This window comes from Corvus brachyrhynchos, unplaced genomic scaffold, assembly GCF_000691975.1.
Source record: "Corvus brachyrhynchos isolate BGI_N302 unplaced genomic scaffold, ASM69197v1 scaffold29, whole genome shotgun sequence".
Taxonomy (NCBI): Eukaryota; Metazoa; Chordata; class Aves; order Passeriformes; family Corvidae; genus Corvus; species Corvus brachyrhynchos.
The window spans coordinates 2,087,268-2,111,034 of record NW_008240033.1 but is presented as its reverse complement, the minus strand read 5'-3'; the positions used below and the strand labels follow the sequence as shown (position 1 = coordinate 2,111,034).

Below are 23,767 nucleotides of genomic sequence, written 5' to 3'. Positions count from 1 at the left end.
ATTTTAGAGCTGCTTCAGGGAGCATTGCTTGTAATCAAAAAATCCTTTCAGTCAGAAACACAATGTGAGTCATAATGTGTGAGAGTTTGCTACAAGATGTGAATATATCCGTGCCTATTCTGCTGAAAAAAAACTTGTTCCATGTTTCCAGAAACTTGAATTTACAGTAATTAGTTTTATTAGTGGACACAAGAAAGTTAAATACTAAACACCTCACAGGCTGACTCAAAATACATATGAAAGGTAGAGGAGTCCCTAGGTCTACAGAGAATTATTTCTTTGAAATGCTGTATCTTGGTTTCACCTGGCCTGGGAACATTGCCCAGATCCAAGTGTAGCCTCTGTCCTTACAAGAAAAACAGTAGTTAACATGTTTCTGACATTTCAGTGGAAACAACCTGAGTCACTTTGATTTAATTATGTTTGTTGTGCTACACTGGCTGCATTTTCTGCCTCCTCTTTGCTCCCCAGACCTGAAGTAAATCACAGAAATCTTCCAGATGTCTTCCTATAAGGGAGAGAGAATTTCTGTATGGAAGTATTTATGTAGGTCGGGGGAAATTCAGTGTCTAATAAGATGTAATTAACTGCCTTAATACCTCGTTGAGGAAGCCTAAATTTTGATTTTTAAGGGGTTTTTTTTCTATTCCCACTATGTCCCTTCTCTGGGCTAATGTGATCTCAATATTTATCAAAACAAGACTTCAGCTCAGCGTCACTTACCATGCCTTGCCTATAAATATAGTCATTAAGCACATTATTTGGTTTTCAGAAATAGTTGGGGTTTTTTGAGGAAGGCCTTGTTCGACTAGTGGCTGCTTGATTACTTTACCCAAATGAAAAGTACAAGTAGTAAATTACTGCGAGAAGGATGTTGGAGAAAGCAGGGCAAATTCTTACTTCAGCCTGCTCATTTGGTGCTAACTGCATGCAATCTGTTTCTGTCCATGTGTGAGAGCTACCTGCACACAGTCTGCTGTTCAGTGAGCCATCAAGCTGTAAGCCTGCATTTTCAGTCTGCTGTGCACCAGGAGGCAAACCTTTAATCAGTATCTTTTGAAAGAGATCATGGTTAGTAAAAATCAGTTAAGTTCACTTCTGTGATTCTAGCAGCCAGTGTGCTGCAAATTCACTAGAGTCAATTTCGACCCCATTATAGTTTAGAAAATAAATCACTACGTGGCTAGATTTTTAGGTGTTCTAGGAAAACAAACTTACTCGTCTTACTCCTGTCTCCCAGCTGTGTATATTAAATGAGTATCTGGGGATATGTGAAATTTAGTGCTGCTCATAGCTATTAGACGTCAATGAAAATATTCTAACTCAAAGGGTCTTTTGAATGAAATACGTAATGATTTTGAAAGTCAAATCAGTCCTTCATTACATCATTTTTTTAATGGTTAGCCACAGTGCGGTGTAAGGGAAGCATAAATGATAACCAGATTCTGTCTGTAAATGTATTTATCTTTTTTGTTTTGATACAGTCTCCATTATGAGTGTTTTCCAAGAAACTTTAGTCTCAAATGATGTCAATTTCTTTCCTTTTGAGTAATTTTATTTTTATCAAAGCTTTTAACTGAAGAGAAAGAAAGGAGAAAAAAACCCCATCACTTCTTAAATCTTCCCATTTATGACTCTCTTTCATATATAAAGTCACTGTCATCCTTTCTGTACTACCATGGGCTTATACAGCACATCCTGAATATAAGTAGCTGTGGCTGGAGTTATGGATAGTGTTGAATGGAGACCTATCCATGCACTGCCCATGTGTCCTGGACATTTGCATAGATACTTTCTCTAGTGTCATTTACACATTCTTAGTTTTAGCCCTCACATTTTGTTGTGTAGGCAACAACACTCTGAACTTTACATCAGTAATAGGTTTCTCATAATGTATTTGCTGGTTACAGTTAGAAAGATTTGTGTAAATGCACTCTGTCTAAAAATATACTTTCTCAAGGTCTCTTGACTCACTTAAGCAAACGGCCTAATGTTGTAATAAGAGAAGGGTCTGATCTTTGGCCAGAAAAGCCTCAGAGATTGATTCTTTATCAGAGATGGATCCTTTGTTGAAGGTCACTTTAAAAACAGAGCCAAATACAGAAGGGTAAGTCAGCTGCTTGCAAGACTGCCAGGCACTATGACCTGCCTCCCACAGAGCTTCTGGGAAAGCTCAAGATACAGGGATCACCCCTGTCCAGAGTAGGGGCATTGCAATGAGCACACATCTATTTCAGGTGCCTCTTTTCTTCTTGGCACCTTTTGGATGAGAAGCAGTAGTGGATGAGATGGCTTACCAAAGAAAATCTCTAAACTTTAAACTGTGTTTGTTGTATCACAAGGAAATGTTCTACCAGGGAAATACCTATTGATGCACTGCACACTCCCAGTAATATGTCCTGAGAACAGCTATTAGACCAAGCATTATTGGCAAAGCGATTTTTAAACTCTGTTACTGCTGAAGGGGCTGACTTACATATTGCATGAGCTATGGGTGGCTTTGCCTATGCTCAATACTAGAAAATTAGGCGCTTAGGAGGATGGTGGTAACGGAGTGAGAGTTTTGAGATGAGGGTGAATAGTGTTGGATGGAGCTCCAACATACAGAAAATAAGAGGCAGAGTTGTGAATTGGGCTCAAACATCCTAAATCTCTCATTGGAATCCTAACCCTCAATATGCCCCAGCCCCTAAATAAAAAGTTAATAGATATATTTCATCATCTAAAGGATTTTGTTCTAGAAAGAGAAAGAAGTGTTTTTGGTATGGTATACCCCAAAACACAGAGTGTTTTGCAAGCCTTGCTTACTGTGAAAAGCAGTTTTAACAGTAGTGTTGGCAGATGTATAGCTCATTGGACTAGGTCCTTGGCTATCATGTTTTTTCAATGCATTGCATTCACTGTCAGAGTATTTCAGTTTCAGAATTCATGAAGGAACAGTAATGCTTTTCAACTCATTCTTTCTCTCATCCCTCTTCATACTTTCTGAATGCAGTGGTAATTGTGCAGTCTGAGAAGTTCTGCTGTGTTTGTCAGAGAAGTTCTGCTGTGCTTGTCATGGCTGTGATATAAAGGTCTCAGCCTAAAAGCAAAGGGACAGGGCTAGAGCTTGAGTGCCTCTTGCACACAGGAGGCTTAGGGTATAGATCTCTCTGCAGTGTGATCTGTGAATATCATATACCCTGAGCATGGGAGAGTAGAAATAAATGCTCCTTAAAAAAAGTCATGAGGCTGTGGGATTTCCCAGCTAGTATAGGACATTTTTTTATCTAATTACCAGGGAAAACAGTCAGGGTCACATCAGCACTTTATTGAGAGAACCATAAATATGTAATAATTCCTCTGTTTATTCCTTAAAACATTTACTTTTTGCACTGTCAAAGCACATGGTTTTCTCAAGCTATTCTCTATTTTCAGATAGTGGACTTGGCAAAATTCGAGTCAGTTCACATTCAGAGCTTGCACTTAAAACGAAGGATGTAAAGAAGAGGACTAAATAGGAATAGAAAACTGAAGCAGCTCTTTATTAGAGTCTCCAGGTCAACATTACCGTATCACTTTTTAAACTAAAAAACACCAGAACATAAACAGCAAAATGCTCCTCTTTATCTGCTATTCCTTGTTCCTGTTTTATCTTCCTTTTTAGGGAGGAAGAAATACTAAATTCTTTTAATTCCTTTTTTTTTTCTTCCTTGTGTACTTTGTTTATAAAGCATATGAGCTGGAAATCGTCACTGTTCTTGCTTGGGAGAAATATCATTAGCTTCATGAGGAAAACATGTTTGCTAAGAAAGCATGTGAAAAATTCATAGAGATGTTAGCTACAAATACTGAAAAAACCCCTTCTGTAATTACCATTAGGTACATTTTGAAATGTTTTCCAAAATTTATGCTTATAATATTCTGTTCTTAGTGGAGTTGGAGTTGGACTTCACATTCAATTGTCTTTGTTCAACTAATTCTGCTGGATCTCTGAGCTGTTCAGAATGATAATTCACAAGACTTTGCTAGATTAAGAGTCATACATTTTAGGTCTCATGAGTATTTTTGTTCCATGGCTCACAAATGCAGCACTTTGAACTGTTTGGGAGCAGGAAGGCAGATAGTGTCTAACTGATGTCATGTGCATATAAAATGGAATTGAATCAAAATCATTCATAGATTAAAAGGATTATTTTATATTCCCCATGCACATAAAAGATACTAAACTAGTGTTATGAAACTTGTAATATTTTCTCAAAACAGTTTCATAGCTTTCTGTGAGGTTAGCATTCTCAGTGCAGAGGAAGACACAGCATCTGCTGTAATGTTGGGATGAAATTTATTTGTCCATATAAACAGTAAGTGCTTTAATGCTCTCTTTGTGGAGAGGCACCTACTGGGATTTTCAAAAGTTCTTTAGCAGTTGGTAAAGGTACTGTATATTTATGACAATCTTCAGTCACTGGTTAAAGCATGTGACATTATTCTCAAATAAATTTTATATGCATAAATTTGTGATTGGGAAAAATCATGCAATTTCAGGTATGCTTCTATTCTTAAGAAACAGTAATATTAATTATAGCAAGAACATGATTAGCACAATTAAGAACTTAAAAGCAATTTAGACTGATGGCTGTACTTTGTCCACATACCAAACTGTTCTACCCTGACAACATGATCAGTATCTCAGCTTTTCATATCATTCCCAGTCTCTTACTGATGTCTGGGTGTTGCGTTTTCCAACCCAGGAGTGCCCAGACTCCTTTTCTAAAGTGTTTTTATGGTCCCTACTAGATCTGTGTGGAACTGAACATCTCACAGTCTTTTAATGTGTTATTTGTGACAGTCGTTGGGGTTGTTGGGGAACTATTATCCCATATTTGCCGGTAGATCTTACTAGGTTTCTTAAAAGATACTGTGGTGACAGTTTCCTTTAAAACATAGCTGCTGCACAAGGACACATTACTCCATCAGTTCATCCCGTTACTCCTATATTCTCTGTTTAATGGCTTTGTGTGTCTTTTGGTGTAGACGATGTTTTATCTATGCCTTCGACAGTGCTTGATGGCTAATAATAGTCGTTGTTTCCCATCCAACAGCAGTAGCAAACTGAAATTTCTTGGGCGAATGCCTCTCCTTATGGCAGGTCTCCATACTTATTTTGTACACACACATGTTTCATTTCAATCTAGTCAATTTGGGTGCTGAACTGAACTGGCCTGAACCTCTGGATCTTCAGAGGTTCATCTATCACTGAATACTGCAGCTGGACAGAGGGAGACAGTTGAAATGAGGTCAATATGCCAGCTGTTCCTTCATTTATCCCTGCCATATTAAGAAAGTTGATAGAGTGGAGCTAATCCATCTGCTCATAATTTATTACCTAGCAATAATATACAGTTTCACTATTTCATGAGCTCACTCTTTGACTAATTTTATTAGAAGTCCTTCCATAGCATCATTTTTAATCACTTTTCATGCAGTTTTAGTTATGTATAAAATAGAAGAAAAAGATGGACTAAAGAGACGTGAAAGTATTTAATGAGAAACTCAGGTCAGCTTAAATAGAACCAGATCAAATAAAGTTCAGTCAGTGAGCCTACAAAGACCAACAGAAAAGTGTTCTAAATTACCTCTTTCACATGAAGCTTTATTCTGTCATGTCTAAAGTGCAGTCAGAAGGAATAAGACAGCCCTGGCAGCACCATGAGAGGAGGCAGGGCTGCAGTGCCTGGAGGAGGTGGCTGGGTGACCTGCCAGGCTGATGGGCAGTGCTGGCCAAGGGACCACAGGGTCAGAGCTGGCAGGGGGAGGGGTCTCCTGCCTTCTTTACCAAGAATGCTCAGTGGGGTTTATCTCATCCACTAGTTCTCAGCCATGCATGGGTTCTGGATGTTAAAAGGATGCAGAATTTTGCCTCCGTGTTGGTTGTATGCAACACTAAAAGGAATTCCTGTGATCTTAATTATATTTCTCTTGTTATTTAGTTTAAAACATTCTGATCCTTTATTAGACTGGTAGGGGTAGTCTTCAGTGAATTGGGCTGGATATAATTTCAGAAATGAGTACTGAAGCAGAAATTGCCTGTTTTTCAGTGTTGAGCCCACCACTCCCATCGACTGTTAGAGGTTTTCATATAAATACAAGAAGGACTTTTACTGAGCAAGCTGACTGTAGAGCCTGTATACAGGCATCCTGGATGGGAGTTTCCAAAGCATTCAATTCATTAACATAAGTCTACTTCCACCAAAAATTATGGCTTTAGCCGCAGCTTTGAATGAACAGAGTTGGGTTATTCCAGAAAAATACTGAAAATCATTCCTTTCTATTTGAAAATGCCTTTTTGAGCTGATAGGTAGCCGCAGCTGTAGATGTTAAAAGTAACTTGATTTTTGTTTTGGTGTTGTGTCACTGCTGGAGCACCAAGTGTTAAAATGAACACAGATGGACATTTTTTCCTTATTGGGATGACTTCTCCCAGGAAAGTCAAGGGCTTCTTACCTTCTTTCCTTTTGCTGCAATTTCACAGTGATCATTTTTTCATTAGGGTGGAGGCGGTGAAAAGGTACAACAACAATAAAAAATCCATTTAAAAAATCCGTCCATAGTTGTTAGACTCCTTAATCAAAAGCATCACTGCATCTACAATGGTCTTTGCTATATGACATTCATCCCGTGACATCAGCTGCATGAGTGTGTTATGTGTGTAATGCTTTGTTTGTCTCTCTCTCTCTCTGTCTCCACCTGTGAGATTTTAAAACTGGTTGTAATTTTTTTTTTTGCTATTTATATATATCTGAGTGAAACTATGTATGTATATGTATATGCATAAGTATATAATTGAGAGGAAATATAGTGTGGTTATTGAAAGGTGAACTAAACAAGCAACATTCTTATTAAATTAGGCACCCAGACTATAAATAAACAAAATATCATGAACTAATAGCCCCAAATATTTTTAAGGTAATCATTAAGAAAACTTACTAAAGTAACAGACTTGAAAATCTGTTTCATCTCTTAAAGGCTTAAATGTTATGAAGAATCAGGTTCACTATAGTGTGATCTGAAAGAGACAAGGAAATTGTCATTTCACATAGCAGATGGACTCCAGGAATGTTCACTCTCTAAGTATCAACTGATGTTGATTAAAAGCTAGGTAGATATACAGAAGACAGCTTTATTCCTCTTTTATTTGCTAGTGTCCAGAAAATCTTCCATAAAGATAAAAGTTTACTAGCAAAATACCACACCAATCTTATAGTCAATGCTAAATGCAGGGGAAATTTTCTTTTGATTCTAATTCAGACATTACAAGGGCCTTTTTATGTCTCCCTTCTAAAAATGAAGGTTTGCAGGAAGAACAGACACAGAGCATCAACTATCATTTAAGTTTACATGTCTGGCTCTCATCTTTGCCATGAGTGATCTTTTGTAAAGATGCTTAAGATCACAAGATGTTTCATCTTTGGGCAAGGCAAAGAGGATGTCATGTCACCATGGCACCTGAAGAAAACAATAAAAAATCTACATGCAGTTAGAAAAACCCTCAATGTGCCATACATTTATGGAACTGCAGTAAATCTGTAGCTGCCACAGATTCATTTTGCATATTATATTCAATATGTCAAGGATGGTAAAGGATTGGTCTCCTACAAAGGTAAAAAGGAAACAAATAAATCTTGTTCAGGGATTCACAACCTCTCATGACATGATAGTTTAGATGTGAATTACAAATTAAATGCAAGCAGTGTCCTTTACTTTGGAAACACAACAAAGGCAAAGGGAATCAGTTACATAGTTCCCTGCATATTGGTTGTAATTAATAATAAACCAGACACATGAAATTGTTGTTAATGGTTTTGCCCAAGAAATGTGATTAAAATAAAATTTTGTTTGCTTAAACACATACCCTGGGCAGAATGAACAAGAAAATCCCTGGTGAGTTATTTTATGGCACTGTGTTGAGGGCAATGGCAGCACATTCAGGAATTTGGGGCTTTCTTGTGAAGTCCTGTGCAAATTGTTTTACTGCAGGGTAGGAACTTTCTGATGTTGATGTTAGTTGAAGTTATACTGTCAAATAGCTGTACAGTGTGTCCAGACCGAGAGACTCCAAACACCATTTAATACTAGAAGATACTGTGCCATTCATTTTGTCATAACAGTTTTCCCTAGGTAGACAGATTAAGCAGAGAACAGGACAACCCACACATAACCACTGTTTTGTTGCCTATTTATGCACAGATATTATCATAACCCTTTGAAGTCACTGGGAAGATTTTTTTTTTTTAGGTTTTTTTTTCACCACCATGGAGTTTAATGAGATCAGAGTAATTGTGAGACAATGGTTTCACTTTGCTTTTTGATTGCATAATCAAGAACCACCAGTATTGACAAAATTCCAAGATGTGTTCATATTGCTATTCACATCAGTGGCACATATTCTATTAACTGTCAGCACCTTGACCCTGTTAGGACTTAATTGTCTTTTGCTCATTGGTGCAATTTAAGCATAGCGTCCTAGATGTAGCATAATCTCTTGGCAACAGTGAATGATATTATATAACAGTGGTGAAATTAATTTTAATATCATTTTAAAAAATAGAAATTTTTTTCCTTTAAGCACCTGTATCTCCTGAAGCTAATTTGGGGCATTTCATCACAGAAATGGATCCCATATGACTACAAATAGGCATACAAAATTCCTAAGGGCAAATAGGTAAGAGATTATACAATATGTAGAGACCTCATGATGTTACATGAATGTTATATATGTTAGCCTTAATAAATTTTCTTATATCTTTAGCAAATGTAGGATCTTGTATGTTTACTGTGGACTGGGATAATTTATTGCAAAACCTTTGTCTGAATGGAAAAAGGATTCTAAATTTCATATTAAACTATATATTGAAGAGCTAAGGGCGAATTAATTGCAGAACCACCCCAAATAACTTTTTTACTCTTGAAGAGGATTTCAAGGTGATGTGGATGGGTGCAGTGATGTCATTTTCACAGACTCTATTTTAATTCAGGACTGTGGTTCCAAAATTCACCCAGAGGAGTCCTGTGGCTTGCAGCCTCTCTCTCATGAATACCTCTCAGCAATTTCACAGACAGTGTTTAAGACCTGTGAAGCTGGAGACACAAAAGGTTTGTACTTTATCCCCCTTTTTTCTGAAAATTAACTCATTCACCTCTTCAAAGAAAAACTAGAAACACTATTAACTCTTTGCTATAGACATGCACTAACCTATGCACCATAAATGGAACTAATCACTTGTAATAGTTACTGATTTTTAAAATCAGGCTAATTTGTTTATGTGAGAATTTTTTGTTTAATAATTTTCTAATCAGTGACCACCACTGCATGTGCTATTTTCATATAGTCTTTAAAATGCATTGAAATATTCCATCAAAACCACTTAAAATAAAAATGCTTTATCCTAAATAGAAGGGTTTTTCTACTCCAAATAAAAATTAACTCTAGAAGAGGAACACAACACTTAGATCCATTTGGATTTTATATTTCCACTGCTATATTAGAAACCCAAAACTAGTTTTTAATTTTACATATATTTATACCTTAAAAAACAAGGGGGACAAATAAAGAATTATACAATAACCAATACAATCCAGACATGTCTTTGGTTTAGTGAGAACTCAGATTACAACAGATTGTCAAACAGGTACTCATGTGAAAGTCACAGCTTCATGAAGATTTATTCCAGTGTACTTTAACTACTCAGGCATGGGGTCTTTTTCATATTTAAGTTGTTGCTGTATTAGACAGTAAGTAATTCTGTTCGGTTCTTGGTTAGAGAAATGAAAAATAAACCAACAGTCCTCTATGGTCTACTGACACAACTGTATTCTTTATCTTGCCATAGACAGGAGCAGCCCCCCACAGCAGTAAATTTGCACAAACTCGTTGAATAATCAATAAAAAGTAACAGGAATGTGGGAACTGCCTGAATGCATCACTTCATGTGAAACAGAGGCATGTAATAAATTTGTGTTATATGGAGCGAATGCACAAAAGAGACACTGCTGTTCCTAGCAGCATATTTTAATCACACAAATTGTGAATCATTCTATGCAACAATATCAGGACATAAAGTTCGACACTAGAAAGCCCAAACCAAATCCACTGAGTCCTTTCTCAGGCAGACCATCTCCTTCTCCTGATATACAACATACTCTTTTTGAATACTGAATCTAGCTAAGTGAGGCTGCATATAATATCCTTTGCAGCCATATTGTGAATAATATACAAAATTAAAGTTCAAACAAACTTCAGGAGATGTATACTCAAAGGACAAGTATATTAAACAGGGAAGAATAATTTGTGCTTATAAAGTGAATATTGCCAACAAGTGTTTAGTGAGCCTAGAAGTGGGGTTTGCAGTATCTGGCAGCAAGAGACTGTATAGAGTTAATGTGTCTCTCAGCTCCCACCTGGAACTGGAAAGCATCATTCCAAATTCGTAACCAACAAATGATATACCAATCCTGGCAATGAACAATGGCAAATGGCAAATTCCCTGCTAAAGCAGGAACATCTCTTAAATAAGTTAATTTTTCAGAGAAGCCAAGCAATGTCATTTCCCCTCAGAAATCAACTCAAAACTTCTGCAGAGGTAAGGTGGTGTCATACACTGTTCTCATGCTAGGAAACAGTTTCATAGGGATACTGAGGTACTACTACAGTAAAATATATCTGTGCTGAGAAAAGCTTGTGTTTGAGCGTTCACAGACAGAGGCTGAGGTGGAGCATCAGAGATAGAGATGAAACCTTACTTCTTCTGACATTAATGGTAGAATTTAGAAGGCTGCTTTATAGCTCAGTACAACCAGGATTTCACAACTCATTTCTAACCTTTTGAGGTAGAGCAGAGGCAGTAATTCAGGGTCTAACCGTGACAGAAGTGACTTCCTCTTCTCCTAGTCACCCTGGCACTATTCTTTGAAGGAAATTCAACACTTTTCCAAATATACACTTAATTTGCACTATTTCTCTCTCTCTCTCTCTCTCTCCATCCCTCTTTTAATCAATAAATGCAAATATACAACAGGGAAGTTTCTTTCCTTTGTGTTTACATCGTGGAATGAAATTACAATTTTTCTACCAAAAAAATCTTTTTCTTTCAGAAGTTCTCCTTTGATTCATGTGGTTTGAGCCAGGCTATCATATGAAAATTAACTCGTTGTTCATTTTTGTATTATCAATAATACAGAAGTAAGCAAATATTAACTGTGTGTTTGGCTTCTAAGAAGGAGAGAGGGAGAGAGAACTGAAAGACACCATGAGAACTTGTGCTAAATTCCTGCAGGTGGATTAGATTGCTGCAGTCTGTAGAAATGTGGTTTGTAGACAATTACAAAATCTGGTGGGTAAGATATCACAAATTCCCTTTTAATTTTCTGTTGCTGTGACATGTATGTTTTAGTTATATCCCACTTTCTATTCTTCCTACAACTGTACCCAGTCTAAAATAATTCTGTGTGGTCTCTCTCTGCATTCAACAGCTGTCTGAATCTGGATCCAGCAGAGACATAAATTGAAGTCCAACAAAATGAATGTGTCCTTTGGTTACAAGGAGTAAATCTCAGTTTGGACATAAGTCCATAGGCCTAAGGCTATTTATTCTGTAGTAAATCATGTCCTTTTAAAAACAGTTTTTACTTTTGTTTTTCATAGATGCAGCTCGAATGAAAAGAAAAATATTTCCATAGCCTATTCACAGAGAGAAACCTTTCTAAAGGCCTTAGGGTACCAAATAAAGACCAAATGCAAAAGTAAACTAGTAATAAATTAACAAATTAACATCAGTGTAGGTTAAACATTTAGATTTTGAATTATCAAGCTAGAATAATATTTTCTCTTTCTATGGATGATTGTTCAGCACTATAGAAAAACCTTGATTTTAAATTTGAAAGCAAAATATGTGTAATTGTGACTATGACAATGTAAAAGGATGAATAAAAATAAAAGAGACTGAAAGAAAAAGCAAAACTATCAAGTGTACAGCCGTTATTGGTTAAAACTTTCAATTTTAGGCTAATATTTTTTAAATAGAAAGTAAACAATCCCAACTAATTATTTTGAAAGTCTGTTTATTTTCATGTGATTTTATGAGAACAGTATTAAGGAGTACTGGCAATGTTTTATCTCGTATCTTCAGCAGAAGATTTATGTATGCAACTGATAACTACCCTAATGAGCCAAAAATCCAGCTTTCGCTCTTCCTGTGGAAACCTCCTGCTTACTGGTTTTCATAAAACTTTGATTATGCCAATTTTTATTTTGTGAAGAAACTAACAGTGTGTCTTTCTTTCTTGCTCTCATTCACTTAATTATTGGTAAACTTGCCCGTTCCTGGTAGAGCCAATGTTAGTGCTTTTGCCTGAAGCACCACAAAATGCTGCCTGATTGAAATGGTGCTGAAAGCTGGATTATGTGCTGCTAACTTATATAAGTGAGGGAAGAGCAACTTAAAATTGCCATAGAATATAAGCCTAATTTCCAAGCTAATAATGTTTGCAATTTTTCACTGTTGTCTTCTTTTTTGTGAGATTCATTTTATCTTTTAACACAATCCTATTTCTGAAGGTTAAGAATTCATTGACCAATTGTTGTGAAATTGCAACAGGAAAAGTTCACAATAGTTGGATTTAAAATGCATAAACTTACACGCATCATTTAAAAACTCTATGTAAATATAAAACCAGGAAGTATTCTGTTAGCATTAAATGTTTAGTGCTTCCTATAAATATGAATTTATCTCCATATATGTGTGTTCTCAAATCTTTTTACATTTGCCACTAACCTTTAACATATGCCAGAAATTGATCTTTTTTTTCATTAATATGCCTAGGGAATTATTGAACATAAACCAAACTATTTAAAAGAAGCTAGTCAAAAGTTACTTATCACTTTCAGTTGCCAAAGTTTAAACTTTTATTTTTCAGATATTTTGGCTCCTCAATATTCATTTTATATAGTTCTACTTTTCTAGTTTATTACATAAGACCAGATCAGCTCATAAAAGTATGGGATGTTAAAAAGAAAATTCCATGAAATGAGGGATCTCGTATGTTGTAGACATTGCCAGAACTTTTATGTATTTGGGTTGAAAGAAAAATTACAACATCAGGAAAAAAATACTGAGTTTTCATATAATTTTAAAATATAGGTCACTGCCTGCAACACCTCTTGGGTCATTTATTAAGACCTCTATAGTAGTGGCAGGGTCTGAGTCCAGACTTCAAACCAACCAACCATTCTGTCCCTGCTCTCAAAAGGTACAAAGCAGTAAAAGGTGTTTGCATGGCACCTATTGCTGGGTTATGAGAGTCCTGGCATTTTCAATCTCCTCAAGAGAAGGCTGTGAAGCTGGGAATGACCATTTAGTCATAGATTGCAAAGTGGGAGCCAATGGCAAGATCCACAAGTGGCAATAGAAATCTTGGAGGGTCAAAGTATTCCTGGCCCCAGTGATGGCCACGGGACCACAGCCTGGAACAGGGCACCACAAAGCCAAGGGAGGGCCAGCATGAGTAAGGGATTCACAACAGGCAGCGCTGGGAGGCTACAGTAAGAGAAAAAGTCGAAATTCAGCCTCTGGTGTCCCAGCTGAGCAGGGTATTCATTGGGAAGAGGACTCCCTGCTCTAGAACCTGATTATCCCCTTTGTAACTTGATAAAGATTCAATTTAACCCCTTGATAAAAATTCTACATAGGATCTTGCTCAGGGATCAAAGTTCAGATCTCTCTTTTCACAAAAAATTACCAGGTTACAAGCATGCTGTTTGCCTGTCCTAATGAATTTTGAACTTTAGAGTGGTCCTTAACTGAGTGGGGAATATTTCTCCTAACTGCTGAGTGATTAGGATGCAGAAAATGCAAGTTTGAAACTCCTCTGAGCAAGAAGCGTGGGGTATCTCTGTCTTTCTGTTTGCACCCTCCCACCATGGTCCTGAGTTTCCCTCCTTCTCTCCTTCCTCCGTCCATGCTGTGAACTGGGCTGCTTGCCCAGCACAGCTTCCATGAGGCACCCATGCCCATGGGAACAGGGGAAGTTGGGTTATGCTCACTGAACCACACTGTGCTCAAAGCCAGAGTCCAAGGTTTTGTTTAGGTTCAGTCTGCTATAATTTGCTCCAAATCATCTACAAGTGCTTCTGAGGGTGGTGTGAGCATGTTCTGCACGGGGCAGAAAGAAGGGCGGCTGTGCAGTGTACGCAGCCACTGGTACTGCATGGTCATGGCACTGTGGGATGTATTCGTCCTTTAGATGTACCTGTGTGGGCTCCCATACAAAAAATTCTTGATGCTTTTATTTAGAAGGACTTCTTTATCTACTAAGACAACTCACCCTGCTACTTACCAAAACATAGTCACTTGGACTTTTGCCTAAGTGCAAGCACAAACTGCCTCCCTGGAAACTCCCTCGCTCCTGAGGTAGCAGCTGACTCTCCCAAGGCCGCTGGGATCTTGCAGGGTTTCTTCACTCAGCCTCCCCCTCAGTCCCTGGCCAGATGAAATATCAAAAGGCAGTATTGTACTTTTTGTTGTTGCTTCCTGTGCAGCAGCAATCCATCACACACAGCTGGCTGCTGAGCTGCTGCCTGGCAGCAGTGGTGGGGACAAACTCTAAGGCTGATCTCCAGGCATTTGACTTTGGCTCTGTTTTCTGGGCTTTGGTGAGAAACTCATCTGTGGTAGCAAGGCCCAATAACACTGACACAAGGATGTCAGGCCTCTGTGCCCTTCTTTGTGTAATGCCTTCAATAAGAACAGAAGTAGGTTTTGCTGGCAGTTACATAGGCACTGGGAGATACTGTCAGCACCGTGTACTTCTAACAGCAAGAAAAAGTTTCTTTTGTTCATCCGAATACAAAGGCAACTCAAAAGTTTTCTGTCTTCTTTCAGAAATTAAATCCCTCAAGTTTCCAGTAGGATTTTGGAAAGGAATAGTTTTAGAAAATCAAAATAACAAAACCATTTAACCTTAGATAAGGGATTACTAAAACCCACTGATTTTTAGTAATCCTACTTTATGCTCCTAATCTTCAAAATAATTTTTGTAAATAAGATCAGGCTCTCATAAGTCACGTATATTATTCATTTCACTTTACTGTCATCTTCTGAAGTGTATTTGTGCAGTCTGGGACAATCCTCTGAATTCTCACAAGTTAAAAAAAATAGTGTTTTGGAAGGAAAGTCTTAATCTTGCTTCATTTTTATATCAAGTGCTCTCAACCGTACACCCAACCTTTAGATGTTTCATTGTAGATGAGAATGAATGTTCAGACATGTCTGAATGTGCATATTTTCTTTTTGCATCCAACCTCCTCACCCGTTTTCTCTTTCACATACCCCTTCTGTTGAGAAAGGATAAGCTGCTACAAGAAAGGCAACATGGACTGAGAAATGAACCCACAACTGGCTGTCAAATTTGAGCATTCGCAGCTCTTTCAGGAAAGGAAGAAACTCCCACCCTAGCTAAAGGAAAAGGGCATAACACAGTGAAACGAAATAGTCTCTTCAAAGGATTGGAGGGCATTTAATTTACAGGAAACTCCCATATGAGGTTTTTTTACTCATATGTGAATAAAATACTCAAAAATATCTTACTTCCTGTGTAATAAAACTACTCAGAAGAATACAGAGGAGGTGCTGACATTCATTGCTGTTTTCCAGGGCAATGGATTGTCCCTTGCCTCAGCTGCTCTGACAACAGAACCTGCGACTGGAGAGAAATAACATGGCAGCCCCATGGCTGCCAATACTCTGTGCTGGCCAAGCCCGAGCTCCAGCGCTGTGTGGAGGGCAGAAGGGTATGTAAAAGGCTTTACATTTTAATTCATTCTTATTTACCTGGATATTTAGTGTCCTGAAGCTTTCAAAATATTTTTAAGATTGATATGTGAGAAAAATCCCTTTTTATTGTAACTAGAAAAATATTTGGGTGAAAAATTCACAGGGATGAAAACCAACCGCTGTCTGTAATTTAGCCTCATATGCAGACACAGTTGTCTGCTGCTGTTTCACAGAGGATCTTAGGTCACAGCACTGGAGTTTCAAGACTTATGGTGTATGTGGTTGTCAGTCTGACCTGCAGTGAGTACACAAGGACAGCGAATGGAGGACATATTTGCATTGTTGTACCAGTTTTGTCTCACATGCAAGTTGGTTTTCTTCTGCTGCATACCTAATGCATGGCATTGCTTGTGCACACTAATCTTACCAAGTCTTCTTGCACATTCTTTTCTTTTAGTGAAGCTTCTAAAGTGATTGCTTGGAAACACAAGGTCTCCTTAATAAGCATGCTATGACTGTTAAACTGTTGAGAGAGAGCTCTGATCTGAGGCTCAGGTACCTTACTGAGGATACAAATATCCAGAAAGTAAGTAATTAATTGTTATAAAGCTCTTTAAAGTGTATTGCCTAGGTAAGAAAATAGTAACTAAAAGTGGCATTTTGATAAAATTCAAGAGCATTTCCATATAGACAAATACAAAAATAATAGTCTTTCAATTAATATTTTCTCCTTCATTTCTGATAAATTTCTTGCCCTGCACAAAGGACTTTATTGCAATTTTGCTTTATTTCTGCCAGTGGTTTTCTCTGTTACTATAGAGCTGTAGGTTACTCCTAGAATATTTAAAAAAAAAAAAAAATATTGCTTTTTATGACTGAGGAGAAGCTTGATTTGCTTCTCATGTACAAAGCAAGCTCTTCTGGATTGACCACAGAGAAAAATATTCAAGAATATGATTGCTTTGCTTTGGTCTTTGATTTCCATGGTCATAAGGCTGCTTTGACAAGAAACCACCCTTTGGTCAGGCAATTGAAGGACAGTGGAGGAACAGTATGCCACTATGGAAGTGGATTGCCAGGGAATTGCTGAGAGGATTTGCTGACATTTCCACATCCCATATCTGACCACTCTCATTCATGAGTGTCAAAAACAGGACAGCATTTGTAAAGGCTTCATTAAAACCAAGTGTATGAAATGAGCGTCTGTGAAGCTTAATTTTGTAATTCAAATTCCATCATATTCTAACTCTGAGGTCGCTGATCTATTCTAGTGTCAGATGACAGCCAGATCCTATGGGACCTACATTAACACCTTGAGAGAAAAATCTCTGTAAAACTAATAGCACTTGTTTCCCATTCTGCACCTTTTACAGGAGTCTCCTGACATTGTCTGATAACCTTTGCTGCTCTGTGGAAATCTGCTGAATTACTCCTGTTACCTTTGCACAGATGTCCATTTACCTGGTTTATTCTTTTAAAGTCATCACTCTAAAGCATGCTCCCCTTTTAGTATATTTCTCCTATCTCTTTCCTTCAGATGTTATTTTATCATAACTTTGTAGTGATTTTAATTTTGTGTGACGTTTTGCAATTGCATTTTTACTTCTTTTACCAAATAAATAAATAAATTGGATCAACTCCTTTGTGTCAATGCAACTTAAGAACTAAGAGTGACTTTCTTCATACCAAAGTCAGATGAAAAAAAATGGTTCCCTTCTTGGCTGATAAGATCCTGATTCTGCCTTTGATAAGTCAAACGTTGAAATTACTTTACGCTGTCCAAGCGATGTAGTAGAAAAAGAATTTTTTTTCATTTGCTTACTGAAAAAGACTTTTGTCTGCGTTATTTAGGTTTAAGCAACCTGGACTTTTTATAAAGGAGCTATTGAGAAGCAGGAAGATATAATTCTTGTGAACAAATAGATGTTTATTTCAAAAGAGATTTTGATAACCATCTATAAATGTTTATATTTCCTCAATTGTGATTTTAGTTTTGATTTATTATATACCTTGTCTCTAAGTACTACAGAGATCACTGACATCTCAAACTGAAGATATCATAATTTCCTTAATAAAATAAGCAGGAGGTTTCAATGCTGGAAACAAAAGCAGATGTCAAAAAATAGCATGAGTGCCAAATGAAAGGGAAAAAGTCATCAACCCAAGTGAGGACACTGAGGTGATCTGGAATGCTGTTTGATTTACATTTTTGTTTGCTGAAGTTCACTAAGAACTTCATTCATGTGTCCACTCAAAATGGGCTCAACTAACCTGGGTGCCACTCTATGCAGGGGTTTCGAATATTCAGCTTGTGTAACTTTGGTCTCTGGAGTTCAAAATCCCTTACAAAGGACATCTTTGCTGTTGACATGGACAGAGGAATTGAGTGCACCCTAGGCAAGTTTGCTGGCAGCACCAACCTGTGTGGTGCAGTTGACTTGCTGAAGGGAAGGGATGCCATCCAGAGGGACCTTGACAGGCTTGGAAGATGAGCCTCTGTGAACCTCAAGAAGTTCAAAAGGCCAAGTGTATTGTCCTGCACCTCTGTTAGGGGAATCCTAATCACAAATTCAGGCTGGGCAGAGAATGGACTGAAAGCAGTGAGAGGGACTTGGGGGTATTTGTGGACAAAAAGCTCAACGGGAGCCAGCAGTGTGCACTCACAGTACAGAAAGCCAGCCACACCCTGGGCTACATCAGAAGCAGTGTGGGCAGCAGGCTGAAGGAAGTGATTTTCTCCCTCTGCTCTGGCTGGAGTACTGTGTCCAGCTCTGGGGTCCTCAGCAAAAGAAAAAATGCTGACTGTTGGAATGAGTCCAGAGGAGGGCCTGTGAGTGGTCACTGGGCTGGGGCACCTCTCCTATGAAGACAGGCTCCAAAAATTGGGCCTGTTTAGTCTGGAGTACAGAAGGTTTTGGGGACACCTTAGGGCAATCTTCCAGTATCTGAAGGGGGTCTACGAGAGAGATTGAGAGGGACTTTTTACCAGGGCATGTAGTGATAGGACAAGGGGGAATGGCCAGAAAGAGGGTAGGTTTAAATATTAGGAAGAAATCTTTAAGGATTGTGAAGCTCTGGCAGAGGTTACCCAGAGCAGTTGTGAACTTGCCATCCTTACAGGTCTTCAAGACCAGGCTGGATGGGGCTCTGAGCAACCTGGACTAGTGAAAGGTTCCCTGCCCATGACAGGGGGTTGGAACCAAATGATCTTTAAGGTCCCTTCCAACACAAACCATTCCATGATTCTATGATCATGCTAAGACATAAACAGCATAAGTGTGTGATTACATCTTTTAATTTGAATAGGAGGTGTTAATCTCTATACCACTGTCAGATTTCAACTTTGGTAGCTGGAGGCTGTTTTCATGTGCTTCTCTATTAGTTTTATATGGGGAAAAAAAAAAAAGATAAAAAAACCCTACTTATCTTTCTACTTTTAATGAATGTGAAGGGAGACATGCAACAATTAACCAGTGCTGTGCTGTGTCCCTGATTTGTGTTCACTTCAGCAAGTGATGAATTGAGATGTAAAGTGAATGCTCTTTTTGGCTGAAATGCAGCGCATGGAAGATGAACTGTGTTTATAAGTGCAATCCTTCTATTGTTCTCGAGTTTCATAGAACAATGGCAAAATGCAGCAGATATCTCTTGGTCACTAACTTGTATTCATTTGTCAGTGCTTCTGAAATATATTTGTGGTCACCCAAACAGAGCACTTTTTTCCTGCCTGCATCATAATTAAGCTTTCAAAAATGCTTTCTAATTTGCTTTCTGACTCCAGGCTACTTTTATTTCTTACATTAAAATTGATTTGTTTTCCAAAGCACATCTGTAAAATTACAATCTTTCTCTATAAGAGAAATCCATTTCCCTGGCTGAGTTCCAATTGATTTCACATCATCATTAACTGCTATATTAGTTTGTGTCCATATAAAACTGTTTGAATTAAGTTGTTTCTGTGTGTTGTGGTTTAACCTGGCAGGCAGCTGAACACCACACAGCCATTCACTCGCCCACAGGGATGAGGGAAAGAATCAGAAAATAGGTAAAACTTGTGGGTTCAGAAAAAGACAGTTTAGCAGAATGGAAGAGGAAGGGAAAATAAGAAGAAGAAGAAGAAGAAGAAGAAGAAGAAGAAGAAGTAGAAGTATACAAAGGAAGTAATGCACAATGCAATTTCTCAACACCCACTGACTGATGCCAATCCCATCCCAGAGCAGCAGCCGCTGCCCCCCAACCAATTCCCCCCACTTTTATTGTTTAGCATGATGCCATATGGTTTGACATATCCCTCTGGCCAGTTGGGGTCAGCTGTCATGGCTGTGTCCACTCAGCTTCTTGTGCCATCATCCTCTCTGGCACGGAGGAAGGAGAAGCTAAAAAGTCCTTGACTTAGTGTGAGTGCTGCTCAGCAACAATGAAACCATCAGTTACCATAATATTGGTAACCAGTGTGTTACCAATATTATTCTTATCCTGAACCCGAACCACAGCACTGTACCGTCTACTAGGAAGAAAATTAATTCTATCCCACCCAAAACCAGGACACTTGGTTTCATAAAAACATAAGACCACCTGTAGTGAAACAATAACACTCAAGCTGGTGGAGACATGAGAATGTATGTACATGCACAAAAACAGTTTTATGAGGCCTTATTTTGCTTTATGATGTGTTAGCAAGAATAGTCAGTCATATGTTTGTATTTCATACACAGTAAACAGGAAAATTTTGAAGTGCTGAGGTTAAGGTTTTTCTGGCTGAGTAGATTTTCTTTCAGTCCACTTATAATATCAGCAGGCTTTTTTCTCCACTTTAAGGGAAATGAGATGCAGACTGTCTCATTCTTAGGCAGCTCCATATATATGTCCTAATTGAATCAAATAAATTTTTCATCATAATAAAATACTATATCTCTATTATGTTGGCTCAACAAAATTCTCTGTAGCTGTGGTTAATGACTTTTTACAGTAAGACATACACAAATGTATTAAGACAATTCTTTGATTTTTGTACAAGATTGATTTTTTACTTTTAAAAATGGGTGAAGGGAAAAGGGTTCTAGCAGGTTGTTATTTATCCAATTAGCAGTATATAGAAAGTTGGCCTCAATAGCAGGAGGGATATATATTTTGCTTATCATTGAGAAATACTACCCAGAGTTTAGTCGTATAATAAGGTACCATTGAGTCATGTGTAATTAAGAGCAGGAAATATTAAAAGGTAATATTTGCTGAAGTACTTAAAATTCAGCTGTTAAAACAGGAATTTTAACTTATAATTTCTTAATAATATTTTAGAGTTAAGTAGTGTTTTGAACTTTCAGGTGTTTAAATTTCCCAAGTGTGGTTAATTTTTAATGATAGGTCTTGTTAAGAAGTGAATTCCTCTATGCTTACACAATCTTTCAAAGCCTTTAAGCTATAATGGAATTTTTCACACAAAATATTTGCAACAGAAGACAGTGAAAACATCTGTCTGTGTGGAAGCGTTGTTCTTTGTCTGGTAAAATTATAATCCGTGTATGTCTGATTGTTTAGTCATCCTGCAGACAAATGCCCCATCAACTTGAACAGTATATGACTAAGTCTTGTGCCAGACTTGTAAAAAAAATGAGGTATGTTTTACTCTACACACCTAAGCCATCATGTTCCTCATTATTTCATAGAGATAAATACAGAATCATCCCTGGAGCCTTTTGTTCAAATCATATTAAATACTACATGGCACATGCAACTACAATGAGTTCATCTAATTGTATAGAAATAAATGTGTCTATAGTTACCATACATTCAATTACACTGAAAGATTATTTTCATTCATTAGAACTCTTGGGTTAGTTGAAGGACATAGGTTTTCTTCCTGGGGCTAAACACCACTTATTTTAACATTTGAGTCCTCCAAGCATTTGCTGAAAATGAAGCTGACTTGCAAAAGGTGGACTTTGAAAGATGCTTTCTGATGGCTTGCATACCACAACAAAATGTGTTTGGCCAACTCTCCACAAGGGCAGTTTGAAAAGAGGGTAGGATACCTACAGATATCCTCTTCCTCCACTTCAATTTTTTTTTCTTTCGAGGAGAAGAAAAAGAAGAATTTGGGTTTTTTTTCCAGGATTTACATGTCTCACATCATGGTTGAACCAATGGTTTGAAGCAGATTGTTGGATGCAGACAAGATCTTAATGAATGGATGTGTGTGTGCAGATGTGTTGGTGATGTGCTAAGCATCCACCAGCCTGGGGTGCATCAAATTACAAGAAATGCACACCTATCTTGCTATCTGAGATCTTCTTCAGACGTATGAGAGAGCATTCCCTTCAAAATCCCAGCACACAGTCTCCAGAGGGTGACTGCTGATACTGTCCCGTGATGACTGCAAACAGACTTTAGAGCTCCCTCTGAGAGCTAGAGGGCAGGAGCCATAGGTTTCACATACTGCAGTCCTAGTTTTCATACCTTTCAACAAAGCCATGATTTCACTGTGGAAGACAAAAACAAAGTTAAACAAATTTGTCTGATTCCAGTGATACAGTCCTGATGTGGCTCATACCTACTTGAACAATCAAAGATTTCTTGACTGAACGCTAATATGGGTACTATCATTGACTGACACCTTTAAGAATAACCTCCCCTTTTGATCTTTCTGTACAACCACAAGTCCACTTTGGCCCATTTCTTTCTTTCCCACTTGCAGCAAGCCTTGACTATTCTCTTAGCAGACCTGTTTCTAAAAGTCTATGTTAATTTCCCTAGAGGAACAACATGTATTCTTCCCCAGTGTGATGTTGCTATCTTTCTCATTCCTGATTTGGAAATGGGCTGAGCGCAGTCTCATCGGTCTTGTGATAGTATTTGAAGAAGTATGTCAGGGCCTTAACAGTTGCCTGTTTCATGATGCTGATTGCTCTAAAGGAATCTGCTCTGACTCCTGTCAGCTACTTCACATTTTCCGAACATCAGGACAAAAAAAATAGGAGTATGCTAAGGCCCACCTGATATTTTCATATGGCACCCAGCATCATGGCATTTCCAGACTAGAGCTGCCACTTTAAGACATGATCATATCTAACTTCTTTCTTCTGATAGGGGTTTACTAAATGACTGCATATAGTTCCCCTCCATCTCCAGACCTGGCCAGCAAGGTACCCCAGGGCACACTTGAAAATTCTGTCACGGGCCCACTGTTTATGTGTATGTACCTGTGTAGGTATAGAAAAATTGCAAAGCCCTAAAATGCTAAATCGTTTAACGATGTAGATTGGGGTGTGTGTATGTGTTTTGCTCTAATTTTGACATAACAAAAACATGGGAAAGAGATCTTAATCTTTGGTGCTCTGCAGTCTTTGAGACTTTGGACATGTTTGCATGATTCTTCAGACCTAAATCGCTGGTGAATGCAAAGTGTTGGCAAAAAAGACATCTGTGCATCATGTTCATTGGCATTGGACATGGTTCTTTTCTCCTTTTTTCCCATGGAAGTTGTTGTCCTGCTATTTGAAATCAGTAGTAGATGAGATTAGATCAAATATAGTTAGGAGAAAACAGCTATGAGAATTCTAGTCACACTAGAATGAGATAAAAACGTCCCATCTGCCAAATTAGTGTAATTAATAGCTGAATATTCTCCTTAGCAATTCCCATGTGCTGTGATAACAAAATGGTGTCATATGTTACTAGAAGTAGACAAGAAGCAGTCTGTATTTTCTACCAACTGCTGTACGTGTGTAACTCGGTAGGGCCTGTTTGTTATTCTGCTAATAATGTGTTAGGTTTTTACAGAAGTGTTCTCACCCACATTAGAAGCTAATGATGGCCTTGTCTGTGAATATCTGAGAACTGCTTTTTAAATACATATGCATCAAGATACTACAGTGATGGGTTTATGAAATGGAGATTAAAGAGACAAGGATATAGACAGGCTGGAGAGATTAAGAGATTTTGCAACCTAAAAGAATTGTTGC

The 23,767-nt window shown here is 37.9% G+C and overlaps 1 protein-coding gene across 4 annotated transcripts in view; it reads left to right on the top strand.

Annotated features, from left to right (window-relative positions):
• CPED1 (cadherin like and PC-esterase domain containing 1) overlaps positions 1 to 23,767 on the top strand; it is a 144,132-nt gene that overhangs the window by 108,868 nt on the left and 11,497 nt on the right. For 3 of the 4 annotated variants that reach the window (XM_017743765.1, XM_008640976.2, XM_017743767.1), the window contains exons 17-18: positions 9,015 to 9,132; positions 15,687 to 15,823. The exons of the other annotated variant lie outside the window; for it this stretch is intronic. In XM_017743765.1, the coding sequence (XP_017599254.1) occupies positions 9,015 to 9,132; positions 15,687 to 15,823 (255 nt within the window). The remainder of the gene's footprint in view (positions 1 to 9,014; positions 9,133 to 15,686; positions 15,824 to 23,767) is intronic. 4 annotated transcript variants of the gene reach the window in all.